General features: G+C 42.3%; 1 protein-coding gene across 1 annotated transcript in view; it reads left to right on the top strand.

Moving 5' to 3' along the window:
- LOC107113541 (SWI/SNF-related matrix-associated actin-dependent regulator of chromatin subfamily A containing DEAD/H box 1-like) overlaps positions 1-22,635 on the top strand; it is a gene marked incomplete at its 3' end in the record, with an annotated part of 51,608 nt that overhangs the window by 3,620 nt on the left and 25,353 nt on the right. Inside the window, exons 2-5 of the mRNA XM_015414878.1 lie at positions 8,717-8,885; positions 16,866-17,046; positions 18,607-18,670; positions 20,832-20,923. Coding sequence (XP_015270364.1) covers positions 8,717-8,885; positions 16,866-17,046; positions 18,607-18,670; positions 20,832-20,923 — 506 coding nt within the window. The remainder of the gene's footprint in view (positions 1-8,716; positions 8,886-16,865; positions 17,047-18,606; positions 18,671-20,831; positions 20,924-22,635) is intronic.

The raw sequence follows: 22,635 nt of genomic DNA, 5'->3' as shown, positions 1-22,635 counted from the left end.
AATTTTCTTATTTATATGGGTCCCATAGAAAACTAACAGATTTATTTTTAGAACACAGCACAGTTTGTACCTGATGGATTATATCAAAGTTATGGAGGTGTAGGAGTTCCCTGTATGAGGCTGGGTCAAAATATATATCTCAGAGACGTGGTGGAATGGTGTATACCACTGTTGAAAGCCACCCTATAAAACAAAGCCCCTTGCAAGGAGAAAACTTAGTAACCGGGAAGCATTTTTTTAAAACATCCAGCCTGATAAAAGTTCTGAAGGACTTGAAAGTTTGCACACTGCTTTGTATCATGAAGCCCTTCCCCTCACTCCAGCTCACAAAGCCTGGCTAGGGCTCAGCAGCTGAGAGAAAATCCTACATGCTCAGAGGTGCTCTGGTAATTAAAAAGGGTATAGTTATTAGTTATTAATATTAAATGTATATTTCGATAGTGCACGTTACAGTGGCAGGATACGCAGTCATCATATGGCTCTTCTGGTTGATGGGAACTGCAAATGTGGCTTACCATGAATGAACAGTCTCTAGCAGGCAGTGAAATTATCCTCGCCATATGTGACATTGTGGCCAGGTATTGTAGCCTTCTGTGGACTGATAAGAAGTGCTTCCGTTTTTTCTCCTTCCCATGTTGTTTTCTTTGACTCATCTCTTTTTCTTTTTTCCTTATTAAAAATGTGCCACTTCCAACTTCTAACTATCACTCAAGTTTTGTGCTTTGAGTTTATTCTCTCATGCTCTCTGGAGTGGACTATTGCAATTCTTTGTCTTCCAGTTTGCAGGGGGTGAGAGGGTATTCTATTTAACTATGCTGCCTTTTCTGTTTTCTTTGTACCCTTTTCCTCCATTTTTTTCATTTGCTTCATTGGTTCCCATTTCTTTATTGGATCTCATTCATGTTATTGCTTTAAAAAACTTTGTTGCCCTGTCCTTTTATTTGCCACTTTGTTTTTGGCAGCATTGCTACACTGCTCTTGATTAAACCTCAGTTCACTTCTGTTTCCTATTGCCACCTTTTCTCTTTCTGAACCATTTTTGTGAGTTTCCTTGCTGCTTATGTCATAAAATTTAATGTCAGTCTGGTATGTTATGTAGAATGTTTGTAATTTCTATAGGCCTTGCCTTATTAGTTAGTATAAGTTAGCCTGAATAGTAATGGTTCAGTGACTCTATTTTTGACTTCCAGTTACAATTTCAAGCAGGCATTTCTTCATTCCCATTGTTATAGCTGTTCTCCTTGAGAGATTCATCTGGCACCAGACACTTCTGTAGTACCATCTTATGAATAGATGGTCATCTGCCAGCATAAGTCCCAGGGAATGGAGCACTGACACTTAGTGGCAGTCAGAATGTAGTCTTCAGAGTTTTCCTTAAAAGTATCACTTGTATGCTCAAAGGAACATTGTGAAATGGACTCTGTTAGCTGAATTGCTTTATGCCAGTTTATACCAAGGTCCTGTTCCCACAAGGGTTACCAGAGAAGGACAACGAGGCTGTTGTTATTAAAATAAATGTCTTTTACTAGAAAATATATCTCATACAAACAAAACTGATGCACTCACACATTCAATCAAGTTCCTCAGAACCACAGTATTAAAATAAGCACAGTTGCATTAGCAGGTGGGGGTGATGATGGGCAATACTTATCTGTCTCGCAGCTTTGGTTGTTCCAATGAAGAATGGATGGGAAGAAATGTAAACTAAAGGGAGTTCACACACGACCAGAACCAGCCAGAACGTGTGGGTCTCTTGACTGCAGATCAAGAGATCAAAGTAGAGGCAAGGGTTTGGGGATAGCAAGTGGGACTTAAGAGGAGTAAAAAGCAGACAGGGGTTGTTGCGAGGGATGTTAGCTAGAAAGGGCCAGGTGAATGGCTCTTTCCTTTTATAGGGGATCCATTAGATGGGTGGTAACTGTTCCAACCTGTGGACCCACCTACCTGTTAGTCCGTCCCAAAAACAATCCTATTGGTTATCTATAGGAGTGGGAGGTTACCTATAAGGAGTGGCCAATATTGTAATCTAAAACCTTACTCAAAGAAGGGCATCTGGGCAGGTGTGAAAACCTTGGCGTCAGGATGCTCCATTGTAGTGTTGATGAAGCTGGCCATTCTCATTGTAAACCAAATGTCCATTTGGCAGGAAAAACCAATGCAGGAACAAAGCAGTGATGGGTAGTACGTGACCACAAGTAATTCAGCAATGGGGGCTGTCTCTTCTCAAGCTGTTGTTTCTCATTGCTCACAATAATGGAGGTGTGTGCTTCTTCACCAGGCTAGTAACTGTGTAGCTGAAACCTTATTTACATGTAGGGCATGTGCATGCACCTTCTATGTGTTACATCACAACAGGTGACATAGTGTACAGTTCCTTGAGCCTGTTGTGTGTGTGTGTGTGTGCACAGTCCATTGTGTGTAGCAATAAATATAGTTCATAAAGCAAAATATCAAGTTCATTCTCTAACAGACTCTTGCAGAAACATGTTTTTCCCTCACATGTGCGCTGTAAAAACTCAGTGCCTTGTGATGTATGAGCTTCTCAGAATGGATTCAATGAAGTTTCTTAAGAACATAAGAGAAGCCAATGTTGGATCAGGCCAATGGCCCATCCAGTCCAACACTCTGTCACACAGTGGCCAAAAATACCAGGTGCCATCAGGAGGTCCACCAGTGGGGCCAGGACACTAGAAGCCCTCCCACTGTTGCCCCCCCCCACAAGCACCAAGAATACAGTGCATCACTTGCCCCAGCCTGAGAGTTCCTATCTGTACCTTTTGGCTATTGATGGACCTCTGCTCTTTCTCTACCTGCTCGATCATGTCACCCCTCAGCCGTCATTTCTCCAAGCTAAAGAGCCCCAAGTGTTTTAACAGTGCTTCATAAGGGAAAGTGTTCCAACCCTTTTATCATTCTAGTTGCCCTTTTCTGCACTTTTTCCAATGCTATAATATCCTTTTTGAGGTGGGGTGACCAGAACTGTACACAGTACTCCAAATGAGGTCGCACCATTGATTTATACAGGGGTATCATGATCCTGGCTGATTTGTTTTCAGTTCCCTTCCTAATAATCCTGAGCATAGCGTTCTTCTTTTCCTGCAAATTCTGGGATAAGGGACTTAGAAAATTTGATTTATTCCAATTTAGCTAGAATAGGAATTACATGTATGTATCACTACTAATAGCTTTTGCATGCACCAATATGATCTGTGTATCTTTGGTTCTTTCATACTTTATCTTAATACTTTTAGTTTACTTTCAGATTTCAACTAGAACACTGTGTGATCATGGGTTGAGGTTGTATAGAAAAATTGCTTTCTGCTTTCTATAATCCATGCCTTCTCCTGTGATGTCTTTCTTAGAACATGCTGTGTCTTATTTCCTCTCGCAAGCCAAATGGCCTGACCATTTGGCCAAGAAACTTTATAACCATGCCATATAACCACACATTCTTTCACACCTCTAAGTGGAAGAGGCAGACCTGATGGTTCCTGGCTCTGCCTCACATTCAACAAGTCACATAGGCGATGGAGAAGCTGGAAGCTGGGTCACCTGACTGCAGGAGGGGTTCCCAAACATCTAGCCTATCCCCACATGCAGCTGTGACAACCAACAATTGGGCACATCCCCTGTCCACTCGTGATTGGCTGCATGGCCACAGCTGATCATGACTGGAATTGGAGTATAATTGTTTGATCCCAATGAGAGAGAGTCTCTGCTCTCAGCTCTCCCTTCTTGTCATTGTCTGTTTTATTGCACCTGGAAATGCTGCCTTGTGAGAGACAAAGAGTCGCTTTGTGAACTGGAGCACATGGGTGCAAAGATGGGATTTCTCTTCAAAATCCCTTGGTGTCTAATTGGACTGTATACCTCGGACACTCTTGGAATATGGACACTTCATTGGTAATTATGAATATCTTTAATGTGTAGTTAAGGCAAATTGCCCTAGCTTTTGTTATTTTGTAATCTCTGGTAGTCTATGCTAATCTCTGTACTGAATAAAAATTATTCTTAATTCTAAATGGTCTCTGATGTTGTACCTGAGTTCCAAGCCTAAATCTTGTGGCCTAATGCTCCCCACACATGCTACCTTGGTAAGAGTATGCATCTCTATATTGAGTTGCTAATGTGTTTTATCCCAGATGCCAAATAAGGGTTTGGAATCTCTCCCTTAGGAAAGGCAGGGACTATTGAAAAGAGGTTCTGGTGGCAAATTGTTGTGAAGACCAGAGATGGTACAGACTGTCTCGTGGTTTGTTGTTTAATGTACTGAAAAAGTACAGGATTCCCTCCCATTCCTGGACTTGCCTGGGTGGGCAATACCTGTACATGGTTGGAGCGGTGTCTCCTGTACATGGTAATCCTGTACAGAGGTAAGCAAAGGTTTTAACATTGGACCTGGAACAAATAAATAAACTTTTGATTTTCCCTTAAAGTTAGCAGACTGGGTCCTGAAAAGAGGGGAACTCTAGAAGAAAGAGTTCACTTAAACACTGAGCAATGTGATTTAGTGGTTAGTGTGCAGCTAAAATTCAACCAGATTTAGTTTCCATGTGGTGGCTGTAATACCCCTTTGAAAGTGGGCCTTTTAGACCGGAATGCTTATATCTGAGCTTCTCCTGTCTTTCAAATGTTTACTGTGTTTATTAGTGAATGCATCTGAAGCAAAAGTGCAGCCTCTTAAGATGACACTGTAAGGATATCCCTTCTTCCAAGTCTTTGAACTAAAAATTATTCTTAATTCTAAATGGTCTCTAATGTTGTACCCTTTTGATCTCTTCCCTTGTGCTTCCTTCCTTTTTGTCCCTATTTCTTTGGGAAAGATATTGTCCTTAGTGTGTAGCCATGCTGGAAAGTGTTGTTTTGTAATTTAATTTCTGTACAAGGTCTTGTTTTTAAAATGCGATACAAGTATTATTACTACCACCGCCACTTAACTTAAACCTGTGTTCTGTTACCTCCCTATGAGTTGCAGGCATAGTTACGTGCTGCAAGATCTGGGACTTAATGACCATAGGGTTGCAAAAAAAGAGATAGGAGGCCATGTGACACCAGAGCTACATCCCCAGAAGAAGAGTCAGTGGTGTGCTTTTGGTTCTGTCAGGGTCAGGATTTCGGGCAGTAGACCACAAGAGCTGAGGATACGAAAGACAAGCTGAGCACTGGTAGGTGTACAATAGGAAAGAACAAGTCAAGGTTCAGAGCCCCAAAGGAATCCTTTCCAACATCAGTGTGGTGTAATGGTTAGAATGTAAGACTAGGATTTGGGAGACCCCTGTTAGAATCCTTACTCAGCTATGGAAACTTGCTGGGTGATCCTGGGCCACACACCCTCAGCCTAACCTACTTGACACAGTGGTTGTGGGGATAAAATGGAGGAGAGCAGAACGATATAAGCTGCTTTGGGCCCTCAATGGAGGGAAAGGTAGGGTATAAGTGAAGTGAATAAATCTATCTCACCATAGTGTTGCTGCTCTTAGCATGCCTAGGAAAAAAGGACGGCAGCCTTGTTCTCCATGCTCATATACTAGCACCAGGTCCTTGTAAAAGGCAGCCAAAAAAAGAAGGCTCTGTTGGGGATGGCAGCCAAGCGGTAGGGCCTCCCTGACCCATCCAAGGATCCCAGCTCATGGGTTGAAGGCAATGGCCTGAGGGATAATATGCTGTAGGGTAATATCAGTAGTCTTATTTCCAAGCACAAATTTGAGTTTGATCAGAATGCTTTTTTATGCAGTGCTTTATAAATCTGTTCTTTTTTTTCTCCATATGGAGTTGGTAGGAATGCAGTTTAAAACTCAACAGTTCTTACACTGGATCCTCAGAAATTAAGCCAAAAATATAATTTCATCTTTGTTGGATCATTGAACTTGTGTGTGTGTTAAGTGCCTGTTAAGTTACTTCTGACATGACAACCCTATGAATTAATTACTTCCAAAGCATCCTGTTGTTAAAAGCCTTGCTCAGGTCTTGTTGCGTTTTCCTGCTGCCTTTAACTTTTCCTAGCGTTATTGTTGTTTCCACTGACTCTTGTTTTCTAATAATGTGACCAAAGTAGGACAGTCTCAGTTTAGTCCTGTTCCTGTACCAAATTAGAACACCTACATGCCTCAAGGCACCTTGGCTCACCAAATAGGGTCTACAGACTCAATAGTACTTAAGCCCAGAGTTATTATTTTTAGCGAATGCCTGCCTGATTCTAAGGGCATGGAATATAAACTTTGCCATGGCCAGAGTTACACTCCTATCATTGCCAGCGAAAAGATATGGCAGATGGAAATCATGCAAGCAGCAGGGGAACCTGTTCAATAAAGGCAGTGTGAGATTGGTTCTTATAGAAGAGTACAGATGACAACTAAATAGAATATGAGCTAAAGTTTTGGTTACTGCTTTGCCTCAAGGGCAGAGTTTAGTTATTTTAGCTTCTAGGGAGAGTTCAGACTTGATTTGATCTAGGAACCACTGATTTGTCTTTTTGGCGGTCCGTGGTATCCAGAAAACACTCGTCCAACACTGCATTTTGAATGAATCAACTTTGTTCCTGTTAGCTTTCTTCATTGACCAACTTTCACATCCCTACACAGTAATGGGGAATACTATGGTATGGTAGGTAAAGGCTATTTTATGTCGGAATTTTCATTTGAACCACATTTCATAAATGTTCGTTTTATACTGTAGTGCAACCAGGAAACGGTTACATTTTGGTGGAATTTCTTAGGGTATATAAATATAACTGCTAGTAACTCCTGCCTTGGGATAGCATAGTGTGAGCCAAAGGCCCTTGATGCTGATATGCATGTATGTGCAACTCTGTATACACATGGCTTTCCTCTGTGCATATTTGCACCTGGGTCCTGTTTTGCCATAGTGGGCCACACTGCATAGTAAGACACTCAGTTTTGCTGAAATGAATTAAGTGGTTTACTGAGGCTCAGCGCCCAATAGAACAATAAATGCTCAGGGTATCAAGCACTCAAACCAATACTTGAAAATAATATCTAATCTGAGACTTCAGCAGTGGAAAAATCATAAAGACAAATAGCAATGGTTACAGAGCAATAAAATATAGCTCTGTCCCTACAAGCATGTTGGCTCCCTAATCTCTACCAGCCATCTAATTAAAAGCTGAGCCACCTACATTCCAAAGCAAGTTCATAGCTTTCTGGAGTCTGGTCCAAGGACCTCCAGCAAAACGGGGAAACAGAGAAAAAGAATAAAGTCCGGGGGGAGGGGGACCCAAACCTGCCATATAGTATATTAGTTAATTTCCCCTTGGTCAGAGGAGTTAGCCATTCCCAAGGCGAAGGGGTAGAGGCATAGAGACTTTTTTTTTTCATTTCTGTATTTTCCTTTTACCCCCATTTTACTCCAGAAACAGTATTGCACCCTCACTTTGCACAGTGTCGTCACCTTAAAATTTACTGTATCTTTTGAGACCCTCCACTGCAGTACCACAGGCTGGGACTTGGTGTGGACATAGTGCTGCTGGTCCCAGCTTGGAGGCAACAGGTGTAGGCCACAACCAACCACCAGCAGTGTGTGGGGGGGGGTGAAGATGGTCAAAGTAAGCTGTTCCCATGATTTCTTACATTGCTGGTGGCTGGGATCTGGCTGAGCCCCTGGAAATGGATGGCAATGCAGAGCAAGGGAAGAGTTACAGGTTTTCTTCCCTGTAACTGGAAGGAGGGGGCCTTACAGCCTCTCTTCCCAGTTTAGTAGTCAGATTGTAACAACCCACCTGTGAGAGTAAAGTACTTAGCTTTTGAGTCATGACCCCTAGTTTAAGAACCACTGATCTTTAGTGGTATGTTATCGTATCACCTGTTGTTGTTTTTTCGGGGGGAGGAAAAGGAACCTGTTGTGTTAGCATTTTTTCCTGATCTGCTGCAATCCAACTTACAAGTTCCTTCATGACTTTCATCTTTGTTCCCCGGTAAATGTCTCTAGTTGTGTGCCGCTTTCCACCCTTTGGCACTTTAACTACAACTCAGGGGGCACGTCAGTCTCCCAATACTGAAGCTTCACGCTGTATAGTAGTTTCCAGTGTCAGTAAGTTGCCTGAGGTTATAAAAGCTCAAGATTTATTGAGCTTTCCATCAAATGCCTCTTAAGCATTTTCAGATTATTTTAAATTTATTTCCCATAAACTTCTGTCAAGCATCGATCCCATTTTGCAGCTGCTGTTCTCCTGTGTGTGTTGCTGCCTTTTCCATTTGGCCAGGCGCGCCTCCAGGGTCAGAATATTCCTAGCTCTGAAAGGATCCCTAGTTTGCTTTGTTTGTGTTTTGTTTGTACATAATAGAAATGTGAACAGTACGCCTCTAAGACTGCCAGCCATTTAAAGTAGGTTGTAAATGAGTGGAACACTGAAGTCCACTTCCTTCGATAGCAGAACTCCTAGGGAGAATCCAACATTTTAAAAAGCATCTGTGTTCTCGGGATACCATAATTCTTGCCAGGCATCTAGAAAACAGAACTTTTTTGTGCAAGATTATACGCAGTCTTATATTTTGAAAGAAGCTTTCAATGTGGCCATTTCTGGTAAGGCTTTGACTGCCGTAAAAGCTGTGTGCTCAAGAAGTGTGCATCCACATGACAGCTTATATTCAGAATTAAACTTTGTTGGTCTTAAAGGTGCCGCTTGTTCTAGGTGAGTACTTGGGGTGTGCATGGATATGTAATTAATATGTACCTTTTTTCCTTCACAACATTTCCAAAGATGACTCCAGTGTTCCTGAAACCCCTGAAGCAAAGAGGACAACAAAACTGTCTCATTTTAAGTATCGTAAAGATGTCATTGAATTGTCATCAGACAGTGAAGAGGAGGAATCACCCAAACACTCCAGTGAAAAGCAATTCCCTGCTCCCAAGAAGGATGTGATTGTAATGTAAGTATTTAACTCCTTCCGCAGCACATGCTAGTGATATTAGATTCATCCTTCTGAATCCTTTCTTCCCAGACTCCAGTGGGTTTTTAATATTAAAAACCAATTAAATGTTGTAGGGTAGCTTTACCGCAGCCGCCAAGTGGTATGTGCTGTCAAGTTGAGTTATGGCGAACCCTTAGGATTTTCAAAGCCAGAGATGTTCAGAGGTGGTTTGCCATTGCCTGCCTCTGCATGGTGACCCTGGACTTCCTTAGTGGCCTCACATTCAAGTACTAACCAAGGGCAGCCCTGCTTAGGTTCTGAGGTCTGATGAAATCAGGCTAGCCTGGGCCATCCCGGTCCAGGTGTCAAGTAGAGCATGGGAATTAGGGTCAGACTTTTCCTCAGATGTATTGGTACTGAGTGAATGTGAGCAAATCCATGCTGGAGTTAAAAACATGTAAACAAAAACATGTAAACAACTAATAAACTGAAAGGATCTCTGCAAACTACTAAATGACATTGTGTGCATGTATATCACTTTACACTTCTTTACAAAGAACCTTAACTTCACATATGTCTTGAGTTCTAAAGTAGCAGTGCCTGTCCTAGAAAGGGATTTGGGGGTCTTGGTCGATAATTCAATAAATGTTAACTTCAGGTGCAACAATGGTGAAAGGCAAATTCAGTTTAAAGGATTATAGGGGAAGGGACAGGACATCCTGTATCATAATGCGCTTATAGAAATCTGTGGCATGGTTCTGTTTGGAATACTGTAGAGTTCTGGCATATCTTTTCAAAAAAAGTTATTGCAGAGTCGGTAAAGGTGCTGAAAACATCAGACAAAATGACAAAGGATTGGAATTTTCCCCCCTGAAAACAGGCTGAAGAGGTTAAGGCTTTAGTTTTCTTCCCACTGAACTATAATGGGAGACAGGGCAAAGGTCTGTTGACAGGAATTGTCTTCCTCTTCCAAAATATGAGCATTTCGGTCACTCACTAAAACTGAAAACCAGTAGATTGGGAATAAACAAAAGTTCTTAACTAGTCGAATTCATGGAGGCTAGGGCTGTCACAAACAAAACCCTCTGAATAGCAGTTCAGAGCAGTGTAGCTCTGAAACCATTTGCTGCAGAGCAAGTAGTGACGGTAGGCATTTGTTGGGTATATAGTGGGAAATGGGATGCTAGACTAGGCCAATCTTTGGTCTAATTTGACAGGTCTCCTAGATTCTTAAATCCTGTGTGTGACAGTTTTTCCTGTCCTTGCCATCTGTGTCCCACAACCCCTCTACCTCTCATGATGTCATCAGTGGCAGGGGACCACTACTTAGGTCTAGACTTCATCCCTACCCCAGAAAAGGTGCACATAGTTATTGCCATGCTGAATAGATGATGCTGACCTGTACTGATTCGAACCAATTGTTTACCATTAGTGTCCACACTCTTGCAACTCTCTCAGGCAGAAGTCTTTCCCAGTCATAACCTGAAAGCCTTTCAACTGGAGATCAGGGGTGGATTAACCATTTAACTTGCAGAGAAGATTCTCTCTGGGCCACTGGCCTGGAGATCAGCTCTACCACTGCTGCAGGAGCCACTCAGCTCAGACCTGGCTAGCCACATTAGCAGCCAACACCCACTGCTTCCTCCTGCACACACTGCTCATGGTGTAGGAAGAGGCAGCAAGTGAGGTGAGCACGGCTCACCAGATCTGAGCCAAGAGGCCCTGAAGCTGTGGCCTATACCACCACCGAAGCTACTCAGCCTAGCTTACGCCTGGACTGAACCTTCCTAAACCATGTTCTTTACCAAATTGTAGCCTTCCCCCTTTGCAGATAGTTTTGCTTTCCTGGGACCCTAAACTCCCTGATTCACAGCTAGGCATGAAAAGAAGTTCCGTATGCTCCTCACTTCTCTCCTCCTCCTCAGAAGTGAGGAGATGGAGTGCTTCCTGTCATCACCTCATTGGAAATGAGAAATGTTGTCAAGCAGATAGTGGCTGTACTAGGTATTCATTCTGTGTTGGGGATAGACAGCGCAGTGTGCTATTCTCCAGTGGTCCTTTTATGGGGACTAGGAGAGCTCAGACTGCATGCAGATAGATGTTTCTTCATCTGAGCTGAGGAGCAGGAATATGTTCTTGCTCCACTCAGCCCTGCCCACTATGACAGCTTTACCCCTACAAAGCAGTTTGGGAGACTAAAGTAAAAATCTTTACCAGCACATTTATGGCTGAATATAGACCCATCCAGCCCTATGTTCTCAGAACATTCTCCATTTTGACATTCCAGGGCTGTAGCTTCCATTGCACGTTTGCCAACATATTAACAGGGCTATGATTGCTAGGAGTGTGTGAAGGATCATACCATAATTTTCTTAATCACTGCAGCATCTCTAAGTACTATATTCTTCATAAATCTCATAATGTTGAAAGCAAAGTGTGTGGAATATAAAATATTAAAACAAATGTTATCCATAAAATTTAAAAGCTCAGTTGATTAGAAATCTATTAAAACGTTAATTTTGAAACCAAATATACATTATATATTAAGCGTGTTTAACTGTTAGTGCATAATTTAACACATGCTAGTGTTTCTGTATTCTTAATTACACAGCATTTTAACAGAGACAAATGCCGACCATCTGACAATTAGATGTGCATTTTAAAATACCCTCAAGTAATCAGTTTTATAAAAATTTAGCAGATAATATTTTACAAGGTTTTTTTTAGAGAATTGAATGGGATATTGAAATTATTTTTATCTTAGCAATTAATACAAGTTTTTCATCTTTTTTTCCTAAGGCAAATTGACAACTAGTATACTCTTTGAAAAAGTTCTACCGCATTTCACTGTTTAGGTGTTGCCAAGCCTCCAAACACTGTTGGTGTGCATTTGAACATTGGGCCCCACTATGGCTTTATATATAAGGGACAGATTATGTGAGGGAGGGAAGGCAGCATGGTGTAGCACAATTTTGTCAATCTCGGAAGCTAAGCAAAATTGGCACTTGGCTGGGAGACCACCAAGGAAGACTCTACAGATGGCAAACCACCTCTGCTTCTTACTTGCCCTGGAAGTCCCTTACTGGGGTTGCCATAGTTGGTTGCAACTGGACGGCACTTATGTACATATCTTAAGTGAATTAAGGTGCCTTCTGCTCTTAAGGATTTGTGATCAATATGTGAAGATTGAGACTGTATTTATCTTAATTTTTTTTTTTCTGTTTTGAAGGAATAATTATCCTGGACTTGTAAGCAGGCATTCATCTGAATGTCATTTCTTTTAGGTTTAGGTATGTTTGTTTGACTTGGATGACAAAGAGGATTTTTTTTGTTTTTGTGGATATTTTCAGAGGGTAGCCATTTTGTTTTGCAGTGGAGCAATATCCAGTGGCACCTTAGAGACCAACAAGAGTTTCAAGGTGTAAGGTTTTGAGAGTCAAAGCTCCTTTTGTCAGACATGAGTAGGAAGGAAGACCTCTGAGTCCTTTTATACTGGTCAGATGATAGGAGGGGTGTTGTAAAGGATGCAGAGGTAAATGCATTTTGTAATCAGCTTGACTAGAGCAGAGGGGAAATGCTAGGGGGCAGAAAATTAGCATCTGTTGTGACATAAGGATCCTATGTCTCAGGTTGTAATTTCACCTTGAAATTTCTTTGTTTGAGGACTGCCACTCTTAAGCCAGCAGTGGAATGACCTGAGAAATTAAAAAGTTCTCCCACTGGTTTTTGAGTATCACGGTTTTTAATGTCAGATTATGTCCATTTATTCTTCTGCATAGGGACTGACTGGATTGTCTGATGTAGAGAGTAGAAAGGCATTGCTGACATTTGATGGCATATATAATGTTGAAAGATGGTGTCCGGTCCCTCCGACCCTGCTGAAGGTGACTTACACCAAGCCCCAACCGAAGGGCTCTGTGCCACCCAGGGTCCCAAGGCTGACTTCAGGTATCCTCAAGCCAGCCAGCCAGCCGCAAGCAAACAAACTAGGCCCCAACATCACTCTCTCCCATGGTGAGAAGAGCCGGCCATGCAAGGAGAATGGGGGAAGGCTGGCTGAAGACAAATGGCACCCTGCCTCCTGAGGCCCTGCAGAGGGTATCAGAAAAGTTACAGGGCAGGGCTCCTGAAGCCTCGAGGCAGGAACCTTCATGGGGCTGAGCCAGGGGGGAGGGATCCATACTTCGTGTTGCAGTAGAAATGCTGGAAAGAACAGAGGAAGACGCTGAATCCAGCCATGTGCAGAATGAATAGGCAAGAGGCGGAAATAAGGGAGGAGTTGGGGAAGCAGGGTTTTAAGGGGAATACTAGGAGAACCAGTGGGGAGATAGAAAGGGAAGCCAGACAGGAGGATTGACCATTCACTGAAGGGAACAGGAGAGAGAGGGGAGGCACCTACAGGGAAAAACCAGGATTAAAAGGGACCAACAGCTGAGGTCGAGGAGGAGGTGGATGGCCTAAATCCAAGCCAGAGAGAGACTGACAGAGAGACCAGGAGTTGGCTAACAGGGAAGAAGTAACCCCGGCCCTCCCAATTCTGAGACCTCAGCATCCCTGGAACACTGGGAAGTGAGGCAGAAAACACTCACAGATGAACAAGTGAATGAACCTGAGATGGTATGGCTGGTGTTGTTAGGCCTGGTTATTGTGTTGTCAGAGTGGATATGGGGACAGAGCTGGCGTCTTGTTGCAGGCCCTGGTCCCAGAGTCTGTGTCCATGTTTGGAAGGGTATTGCTGTGGGTAAGAAGTTTAAGGTTAAGCAGAAGAAGAGTTGGTTTTATACCCCGCCCTTCACTACCCAAAGGAGTCTCAGCGCAGCTTACAATCACCTTCCCTTCCTCTCCCCACAGCAGACACCCTGTGATGTAGGTGGGGCTGAGAGAGCTCCAAGAGAGCTGTGACTGACCCAAGGTCACCCAGCTGGCTTCATGTGGAGGAGGAGTGGGGAATCAAACCTGGTTCTCCAGATTAGAGTCCTGCCGTTGTTAACCACTGCACCAAAACTGGCTCTCCAGGAGGTTGTCTGTGGGCAGGAAAAGATTTGCTTCCCAATGCCCATTAGAGAGGAATAGGATTGTAGGTTGTTAATGATGTGCTGAACTGGTTTGCGTTGAGAGTTTTATGTAACCACTAGTGGTGCTGTTGTTTTGTTTGGGCCTATCTTACAACATGTTATTTCTTCGTTATCATTCTGGCTTTGCTGATCTGTTTCCTTACTACGACAGGTGTGTGTTGTAATTCCAAGAATGTCTGTTGCAGATCCTGCAGTTGAGAGCCTGTCTGAGAGATTGGAACAGATGTGGCTGTAGTGTAGAGCTTGGCTGTAGACAGTAGATTGTTTGGTGTGTTTAGGATGGTGACAGGAGGCGTGTTGATTTTTGGCAATGGGAGATTTTTGCCCCCATGCATTTAATATGCCTGTAAATGACTTAAATTCATAGGCATGAACAATTAAGTTAGCAGCATTTGTGGATTTAATTTTCAAAGCTGAACTTATTAAAATGTAGCCCTATTTCATTTTTGTTTAAAAGCAGGTTGCTGGGCTGGCTAAAAGCTTTACATTTGCATGAAGAGTGATTGGAATGTGGAATTTGCTGCCAGAGGATTTCGTGATGGCCACAGAAATAAAACAGCTTTAAAAGGGGATTAGATAGACTTATCCTTTACAAATCTATCAGTTGCTACTAGCCATGGTGACTGAGGGGATCCTCCACGTTCAGAGGCACTAAGCCTCTGAATCTCAGAGCCAGGAGGCAACATCAGGAGAAGGCCTTGGTTTCTATGCCCTGTTGTTGGACCTCTAGAGGAACTGGCTGGCCACTGTGTGAGACAGGATGCTGGACTAGATGGACCATTGGTCTGATCCAGCAGGGCTCTTATGTTATTATTTGCCCAGTTCTGTCACGTGACTCAAGGCTGTTTTGCAGTATCCATCTGTACTGAAAGAATGTGCCATATTAGTTTATTATCTAAGAATAATTGTAGTCAGTAGTCTCAGGGTCTCAGAAATGACCCAAAGCACTCCAGAATTCCGGAAGTAATGAAAATGTATCTCCTTGAATGTCAGTAGAGTTTCTTGATCTTAGGGGGAAAGAGAGGAAGGCCATCACCCTCCCTTTAAATTTTAAAGGGCCTTTATTTTCTGTGGGAAGACATTGCCTTTCTATTGGCTTTAGGAAATAATGGGCTGATTATTTCCTATGGGCTGTAAACCTAGTCTCAGAGGCCAGATCTAGCTGACCAGCAGTACATCAGTATCTCCAGTCCCTTTAAATGTTAAAGTCCCGTTATTTTTTTTTAATGGAGTATACCTGGCCCCCAATTTGGGAAAACCAGGTCTTCCCATAGAAAACAAGGGCTCTTTAAAATTTAAAGAGAGAGATGCTGAAAGCAGCTTCCTCTTCCTCCATCCCACCCTGATTCTTCTGCATGGGGGAAGGGGGGGGACAATTGATAAAACGTTTCTGAATTTTTAGGAACTGAAAAACTCAAAACTAAGGAGTGACCTGAAAATTCAGGATAATGAAAACCATGCCCTCCCTAAATCCAGATTTGAAGTCAGTCCTAAATTTTTGATGTGGATACTCTTGAAACAGGGGTTAGGCAAACTTTTTTACCCCAGGTGTTTGTGCTAGAGATGTAAAGGCCCAGAAAAAAATCCCAGAGAAATTTGGGGAAAAACAGTCAGTCCTAAATTTTTGATGTGGATACTCCTAGCAACATTTTTTATACATCTTGGAACAGGGGTTAGGCAAACATTTTTACCCCAGGTGTTTGTGCTAGGGAAAAACAGGGGGTTTTAATAGTTTTTTTCCCCCCTGAGGACATTTTTCAGTTTTTCTGATGTAAAAATTGGAAATTTTGAGGAGTGTTAAAAATATGCACTCCTATGAAATATTTTATCTTCTAAAATTAGTGAAATGCTTTTAAAGACAAGGTGGTCATTTTGTAGACATATGCAGCTCTTAAATCCAAGATAAGTTTCTGCACCTAGCGGGATACCTAATCTTCATGAGGGGAGCACGCAGGGTTCTCATGGTTTCTCGACAGTTGCCTGCCTTTTGTTCTCCTTCTGGTTGACTTTTTCTCCTCTCCCACAAACCACTATGACACATTTACCCACAGACTGGCTAAAAAGTAGCTTATTGCCCTACCTTCCAGGAAGGAGAAAAAAGATCAGGAGGAGGACACTGCATGAAAGCATCAGAGGAAAACTGTGTTTCATTGAGAATTTAGCTCTATCTAACCAGATAGTATGTGTGCTGAGACAGCATAGGGTGCATCTACTTGCAGTTTTCTTTCAAGCACTGGGGATATTTATAATTTTGCTTACATGAAACGAAGGCATTCATAACTTTTAAATTCCATAAAGATGTCAGTTATTGCAGTTTTATATGCCAAGTAAGTTTTAAATGAGTCATTTTTTGTTGTGAGTGCATTCTCAAAATGCCTATTTAAAAAAAAATGCCCTGGGGGGAAACCCTTTCCTATGACTTCAAATTATCCAGGAATTTTACATCTCTGGTTGGTGCTAATAAGTTTGCTAATGTTTCCCTTTCTCAGCCTGGCTTTCTCCATAATGCAAAGGTTTTTGGTTGTGTCCAGCCAGCTTTTTTACTGATGAAAAAGGGAAGAAGGGGTGTGGGTCCCTCTTAACCACCAAAAAGGCTATGCTGAGGTTCATGGATGGATATAAATCCAGCAACAGATTCTGGAGAGTAATGCAAAGAAATTATCCAGGCAGAAATATAGCACATAAACAGGCCCGTTGTCTTTAAGATAGAAATTGGAGCATTTGTTCTTCTTGCTCACTTATTGAGAATACCCCAAACAGTATATTATTGGAGCTGTATGCCTTTTGTCCTAAGAACCTGACTGTTGAAAGGATGAGTGCTTTTCTAAATGCTGCAACATGTTACTCTGTCTTCTGTGTTTCTTGAAAGTGTTTCACCACTTTAGATTGATGCAATTTTTTTTTATATCTTCACCCATAACAGCTCTGAGCCTTCTGATACTGAACAATCTGACGGTGAGCCATCAAAATGTATAAAAAGAAATGGTCCATCTCAGTCTTCAAAGGCACTGGAGGAAGAAGATGAAGAGGAAGATCTGAATTACTGTAAACTTCAGACACTAAAGGAACTTTTCCCACAAATAAGTGACCAAGAGCTGTTACAAGTACAGTAATATAACTTTGGGTTGTTACTGGTTTTGAAGGGCAATAGCAAAAGAGGATCTTGTGGTGCAGAAGCATTAAGCGTGGAAACATTGTAAGGAAACATTGGGTGTGGAAATGATCCCAACCCCTTCCTCCCCCCCCCCAAAAAAAAATATTCCAGCTGTAGGTGGCATATAAGAACCTCACTCTATAGCCTAGCTATAACCCCCATATAGCTGAACACAGCATGCAGATGGTAATACTGACTAGGGGGTGGGATTAACTGTTTTAGCTGAACATGCTTTCAGGAACCAGCACAAGGAACAGCAAATCCCTTTCTCCAGTGGTTGACTTAGGGCAAAGGGAGGGAAGGAGTGAGCATGCTACTGCCGAAGCCAAATCTCTTCTCCATGCCACAGCAATCTCCTTAAGAGTTAAGGGAAGTTAAGCCACACATACCCCCCCCCGAACACACACACACACACACACACACCACAAGAGAACCACAAGCTGTGATTTATTTATTTTTTTCCACCTCAGCACACAATTACATTAATTGTATGATGCTGGCATCTTCTTTTCCATAACAATGGCAAAACTTGTCACATCTATTCAGCTTGGCCTTGGAGCTTCAGATCTTCATCAAGATCTTGATTTTTCTGTTTACTCATATTAAGACAAAGGGTAGTTTGACCTCCTAGTGAGATCCCTGTCAGGACCCAAGCCTGAAGTGTGTTCAGTTGATGGCTGATTAATTGTGAAATTGTAGACAAAGAGAATAAGAGTTCTTTTCTGGGGAGCCAGCAGCTTGTTCATCTGGGAGTGATCTTCAAAACCCACAAGCATATAATGAGCTTATCACTAGAGAGACTCCAGTCACCTTTGCTGTCTTAACCACAAATTCACAGATCACTATTCCACTCATACCTACAGGCTGAGCACATCTACCACGTTTAATGGTCTCCTGTGTTAATGTGATCCCATGGCGGAGAATGAGAGGGGCTTTGGCTCAGTGGTAGTGCCAGGTTCAATCCCTGGCATCGCCAGTTAAGAGGATTAGTTAAAACCGTGTGAAAGACCTGGCCCTGAGACTCTGGAGAACCACTGGTAGTCTGAATAGATAATACTGACCTTGATGGACTCATGGTCTGATTCAGTATAAAGTTAAGAGTCCAATGGCACCTTTAAGACCAACAAAGTTTTATTCAAGATGTGAGCTTTCGTGTGCACGCACGCTTCATCAGACATTGAAATGGAATTACAGATCATAGTTGTGTATATATAGATGGCTTGTTAAATTAGCATGCAAAATAGTGGAAAAAATTTAACGGATCAAAAGAATGACAAGCTGGTTTCTGATTAGCATCTGTTTTGGTTCAGGGCGGCGGGGGGGGGGAACGGACAACAAGGTAATAAACATGTTAGAACTGGAGACTAATGGGTCCTAATCAGGGGAGCACATGCTCAGAAATTCTCCCACAATGAAAGTACTGTTAATTGTTGCTTCTCCTTGGTTCTTAGTGTGTCAGCTTTAGATGTTCTAAATATTGCTTGTTGGCTGTCTCCTTTTTTCTGTTTAGCTTATAGAATCGAATGATACCATGGATGGAGCAATAGCTGCTGGCCTTAAGTTGTCTGAAGAAGGTATGCAGTGATTTCCTGTTAACTGTTTCAAGATGGGCTTTTAACACCCTCTAAATGTATAAAACTCTTAGGCCCCGGTCACACGGGAGGTTTTGGGCCGGAAGAGGGACGGATCGAGGGCGCAGCAAACGGGCGCAATCTCACTGCAACATCTGGGAATCGGCACGCACCTGTCCCCGATCCGTCCCTACAGCCCAGTGCTGCGGAGCAAAAAAAACCAAGTAAAGAGAAGGACTTACCTGAAACATTGCAGCAAGGGAGGCTGCGGGATCGCCGGCATGTTCTTCCTCAGAAGCATTCGAAGCTTGTGGCTGAACTGTGCATGCGCACGCATGCGCAGCCAGCTGCCTCGGTCTCTCGTCGGTGGCTTCCTCCCCGGCATCTGATTGTGCCGGGGAGCAACTGCACGGCGGCTCAGGGAATCTGTGTGATCCCGCCGCCGCGTGTCTCTTTTGGTGCGGCTCTAAGAAGCCGCACCTTGGCTGTGTTTTTTTTCTGCCGTGTGGCAGGGGCCTTAAATCACTCATACACAAGGTTTTTTGAGATCTTGTCTATTGTACTAGTGATTATTTTCCTGTATTGTGGTTAATAGTTCTGCACTTTTTAGAGGGCTGGTAAACATGATTAGTTTTAATTGGTTTTGGATGGTTGCTACTGATTGCCCTTCTTTTAAGGATAGGATGGCGCAGTTCTTTCATTCTTGGTGTCCGGTTACTAATGACACCTGGGTTCTTTCTGTAGTTAGAGAAGGTTACAAATTGCAGTTTCTGACACTACCCCCATGTTTATTAGCCTCCAGGGTGGTTGACAACCCATATCCTGAGCTCACAGTTCAGTTGGGAGAGCTTACTGCTAAGGGAGCAGTAGAAGAGGTACCTGAAGGTTCTAAATTCCTTATGCCTTCCATTCCAGATGGTGAGCAGAAACCTACTTTAGACCTACGAAAATTGAATAACTTTATTAAAGTTTCTAAATTCAGAATGATCTCCCTTCAGAAGCTATAGAATGCCTTCTGCAAATTAAGATCTTTCTTCAGGAAAATAACAGAACAGAAGATATTCCTAGACAGTTCAGTAACTTGGAAAATTGTTGTTTAAACCACTTGGCCATTAAAGTTTGCCCAGTATCAAGGTGTATGGTAGTTTACATAGAAGTGAGATAATAAAGAAGGGGTATAAAAAGATGTGGGGAAGAGGTTTAAGGAGGGAGTTAACACACAGGATTTGATTTTTGTTCCTTTTACTTCATTTCTCCCCAAAGTGACTTACATCATTTTTCTATCTTGTAAATGTACTAAACTTGGACTGGACCTTACGAACATTGGCATCACCTCCTTACAGCAAAAGGAGGCCTTTAAACTCATAAAAACAAAATTAAGGGAACTGGATTTCAGCAGCACACTTTGCAGAGCTTGGCGTACCTGCTCGGGCCTATCCCTCGGCCTTCCACCACCGGTCGTGATCCCTACTTACTGTTACACTCTTAAAAGTCCAGCACTTCACAGAGCCTTCACATTGGCTAGATTGAACACGTTCCCGTCGAACATAGTCTTTGGCCGCTTTCATGGCATCTCGTTCTCTGAACGGACATGCGATTGTAATCAAGGTAGGGTGGAGATGATGGATCATATTTTGCTAGCTTGCCCCAACTGGAATACGGAGAGGCAGAAGCATATTATACCTATCTTGATAAAAGAAAAGCTTCCCTCCCTGCCCTGGTCAATTTCTGTTCTCTTATCTGATAAAGTGGATAATTCAGTTACCAAAGCAGTAGCCACATTTCTGGCCCTGGTGGCAAACAAAAAAAAGGGAAAAGGAGGGGAAAGTCCAAATCTTTCTGATTTTATGCTCTGTGTACCCGTTTGAGGATTTACTCTGTCTGACGATCCCATTTAGTGTAACACTCTCATATTTGCACAATGCATTTCACTGTTTTTTTCTCTCTCTTACTTTGCATGTATGAATGGTACTTTTATAAGTGTGTACAAGTGTGCTTAAGACTTTTGGTCATGCAAGCCGAAATAAAGTTGAGTTGAGACTGGACCTTATCCTGCATTAATTTTTATATAGTACTACAGGGTTGATTGACAAAAAATTATCTAAAAGTTTAATGTGCTATGACTTTAGGTTGCAAGTTTAATATTTTCTCGTTATTTTAAAAGGTGGATCTAGAAAGAGGAAACTTGAAGAAAGTGCCAGGGATGATGCTGCAGAAATTGAAGACCAAAGTATAAAAAAGAAAAAACTGGATCCTGTAAGTACCGAGTCATAACCTCCTTACATGTAGAGTCCCAAAACAGTTTTGTTGCTTTTGTTGAATTCATACTTTGTCAGCAGTGTCCAGGTTTTTAAAATTTCCGAACTGCTTATGAAGTGTCTGTGATGGAACATCCTATGAACAATGAATATAAAATATAAAATCATTCTTCCCTAAGCATGTCACATAAATTGAGCGACTTGATGCACATCCCATAAACTGTGACTTGATTATTTGATGACTAATCTTGTTTTTAAAACTTACAAATGTATTATGCCATGAGCACTGATAGCTCAGAACCCACCTTATCTGTTGCATGAAATAGAGTTAATCTGGTAGAAATATACATACATACATACATACATACATACGGGTGCATATGGGGATGCTATTAAGTGAATCCAGAAGGACCACCTTATCAAAAAGAGATAAGCGTTATGATGCAAAGTAACATAGCTGCCAGATGTTCCCACAGAAGAAAATGACTCTACAGTGTAACGGGCCAAAGCACTGCCAAGCAGTTATTTGGTGATGGTGCTTCCTTTCCCTCCTGCACCTTCCTGAAATGCTCCAAAATTCCAGGAGCTAATTTATCATTATTCCTGGGATTTTCAGAGTGTTTGGGGGGGTGCTTCATACATCCCGGAGCCAATCCAGAGTAGCTGATTTCAGTTTAGTATTGACTTGGATATGTCGAAATGCACATCTTTACATATTATGGCCGTTCTTCAGCCCCTCTCCTGTGACCAATCATGGGGGAGAAATCATTAAATAATACCAGGCAGCAAAAACTCTCAAACCCTTTTGTGTGGCTGGAGTGTACTTGTTAGAATATTTTTGAACTTGGAAAAAGAGGAACTCAAAGGGGTGTTAAGAACCTGAAATATAGATATATTCTTTCACTGAAGAACTGAGGGTTCTAAAACAGTGCTGTTTCTAGCCTTCTGCAAACCTTATGTGTGTGTTTATAAACAAATTGTAACTACAGCCGTTTTTAGCTTGTTTGACAGATGGATGTAATTCTCTCTATTCAAGAAAAAAGCACTTATGTGTCAACTACATGTGTGTGTGTCACAGCTGTTTTGTACTGGCTGTCTATGGCAATCTGTGTTATTCCTGGACCTACTGGAAAAATAGCCTTTTAAAATTAACCCTCATACTTGCTAGCATGGAAGTGCTTTGAGCCCATGCTCTCCCTTTTGCTTCTCTCACTTCATGGTCCGATCTGCCATACCACAGTGGGGCCAGTGTGGTGTAGTGGTTGCAGTGTCAGTCTAGAACCTGGGACTCCCAGGTTCAAATTCCTTTACTGCTTTGAAACTTGGTGGGTGGCCTCTGGCCAGTCATTCTGCCTCAGCTTAACCTGCCTCATAAAATGGGAAAGACAGACCCATGCATTCCATCCGAACTCCTTGGTGGAAGGGCTGAATAAAATTTACTAGATAGCAGCCCTATTTTCTTAATCAGGCCATTATCTATGGCCAGCTGTGTCAAGTTTTACATCAGTGATGATTAAGTGTTGCATTGTTTTAAAGAAATACTGGATGTATTTAGAAGAATTATGGTTTTAATGAACCATTCAGCAGATCTTGAGGTTTTGTTTTTCTCTAATAGGGCCAATTAGTGGAGCCTACCTTTAAAATATAAATGAGGAAAGTGGTTGCCAAAATGTGTCACAGGTTTGGGCTATAGCCAATATTGCCCATGGT

Source organism: Gekko japonicus, unplaced genomic scaffold (genome assembly GCF_001447785.1).
Source record: "Gekko japonicus isolate JY-2015 unplaced genomic scaffold, Gekko_japonicus_V1.1 scaffold2444, whole genome shotgun sequence".
Lineage (NCBI taxonomy): Eukaryota > Metazoa > Chordata > Lepidosauria > Squamata > Gekkonidae > Gekko > Gekko japonicus.
This window is presented reverse-complemented; position numbering and strand designations above follow the sequence as displayed.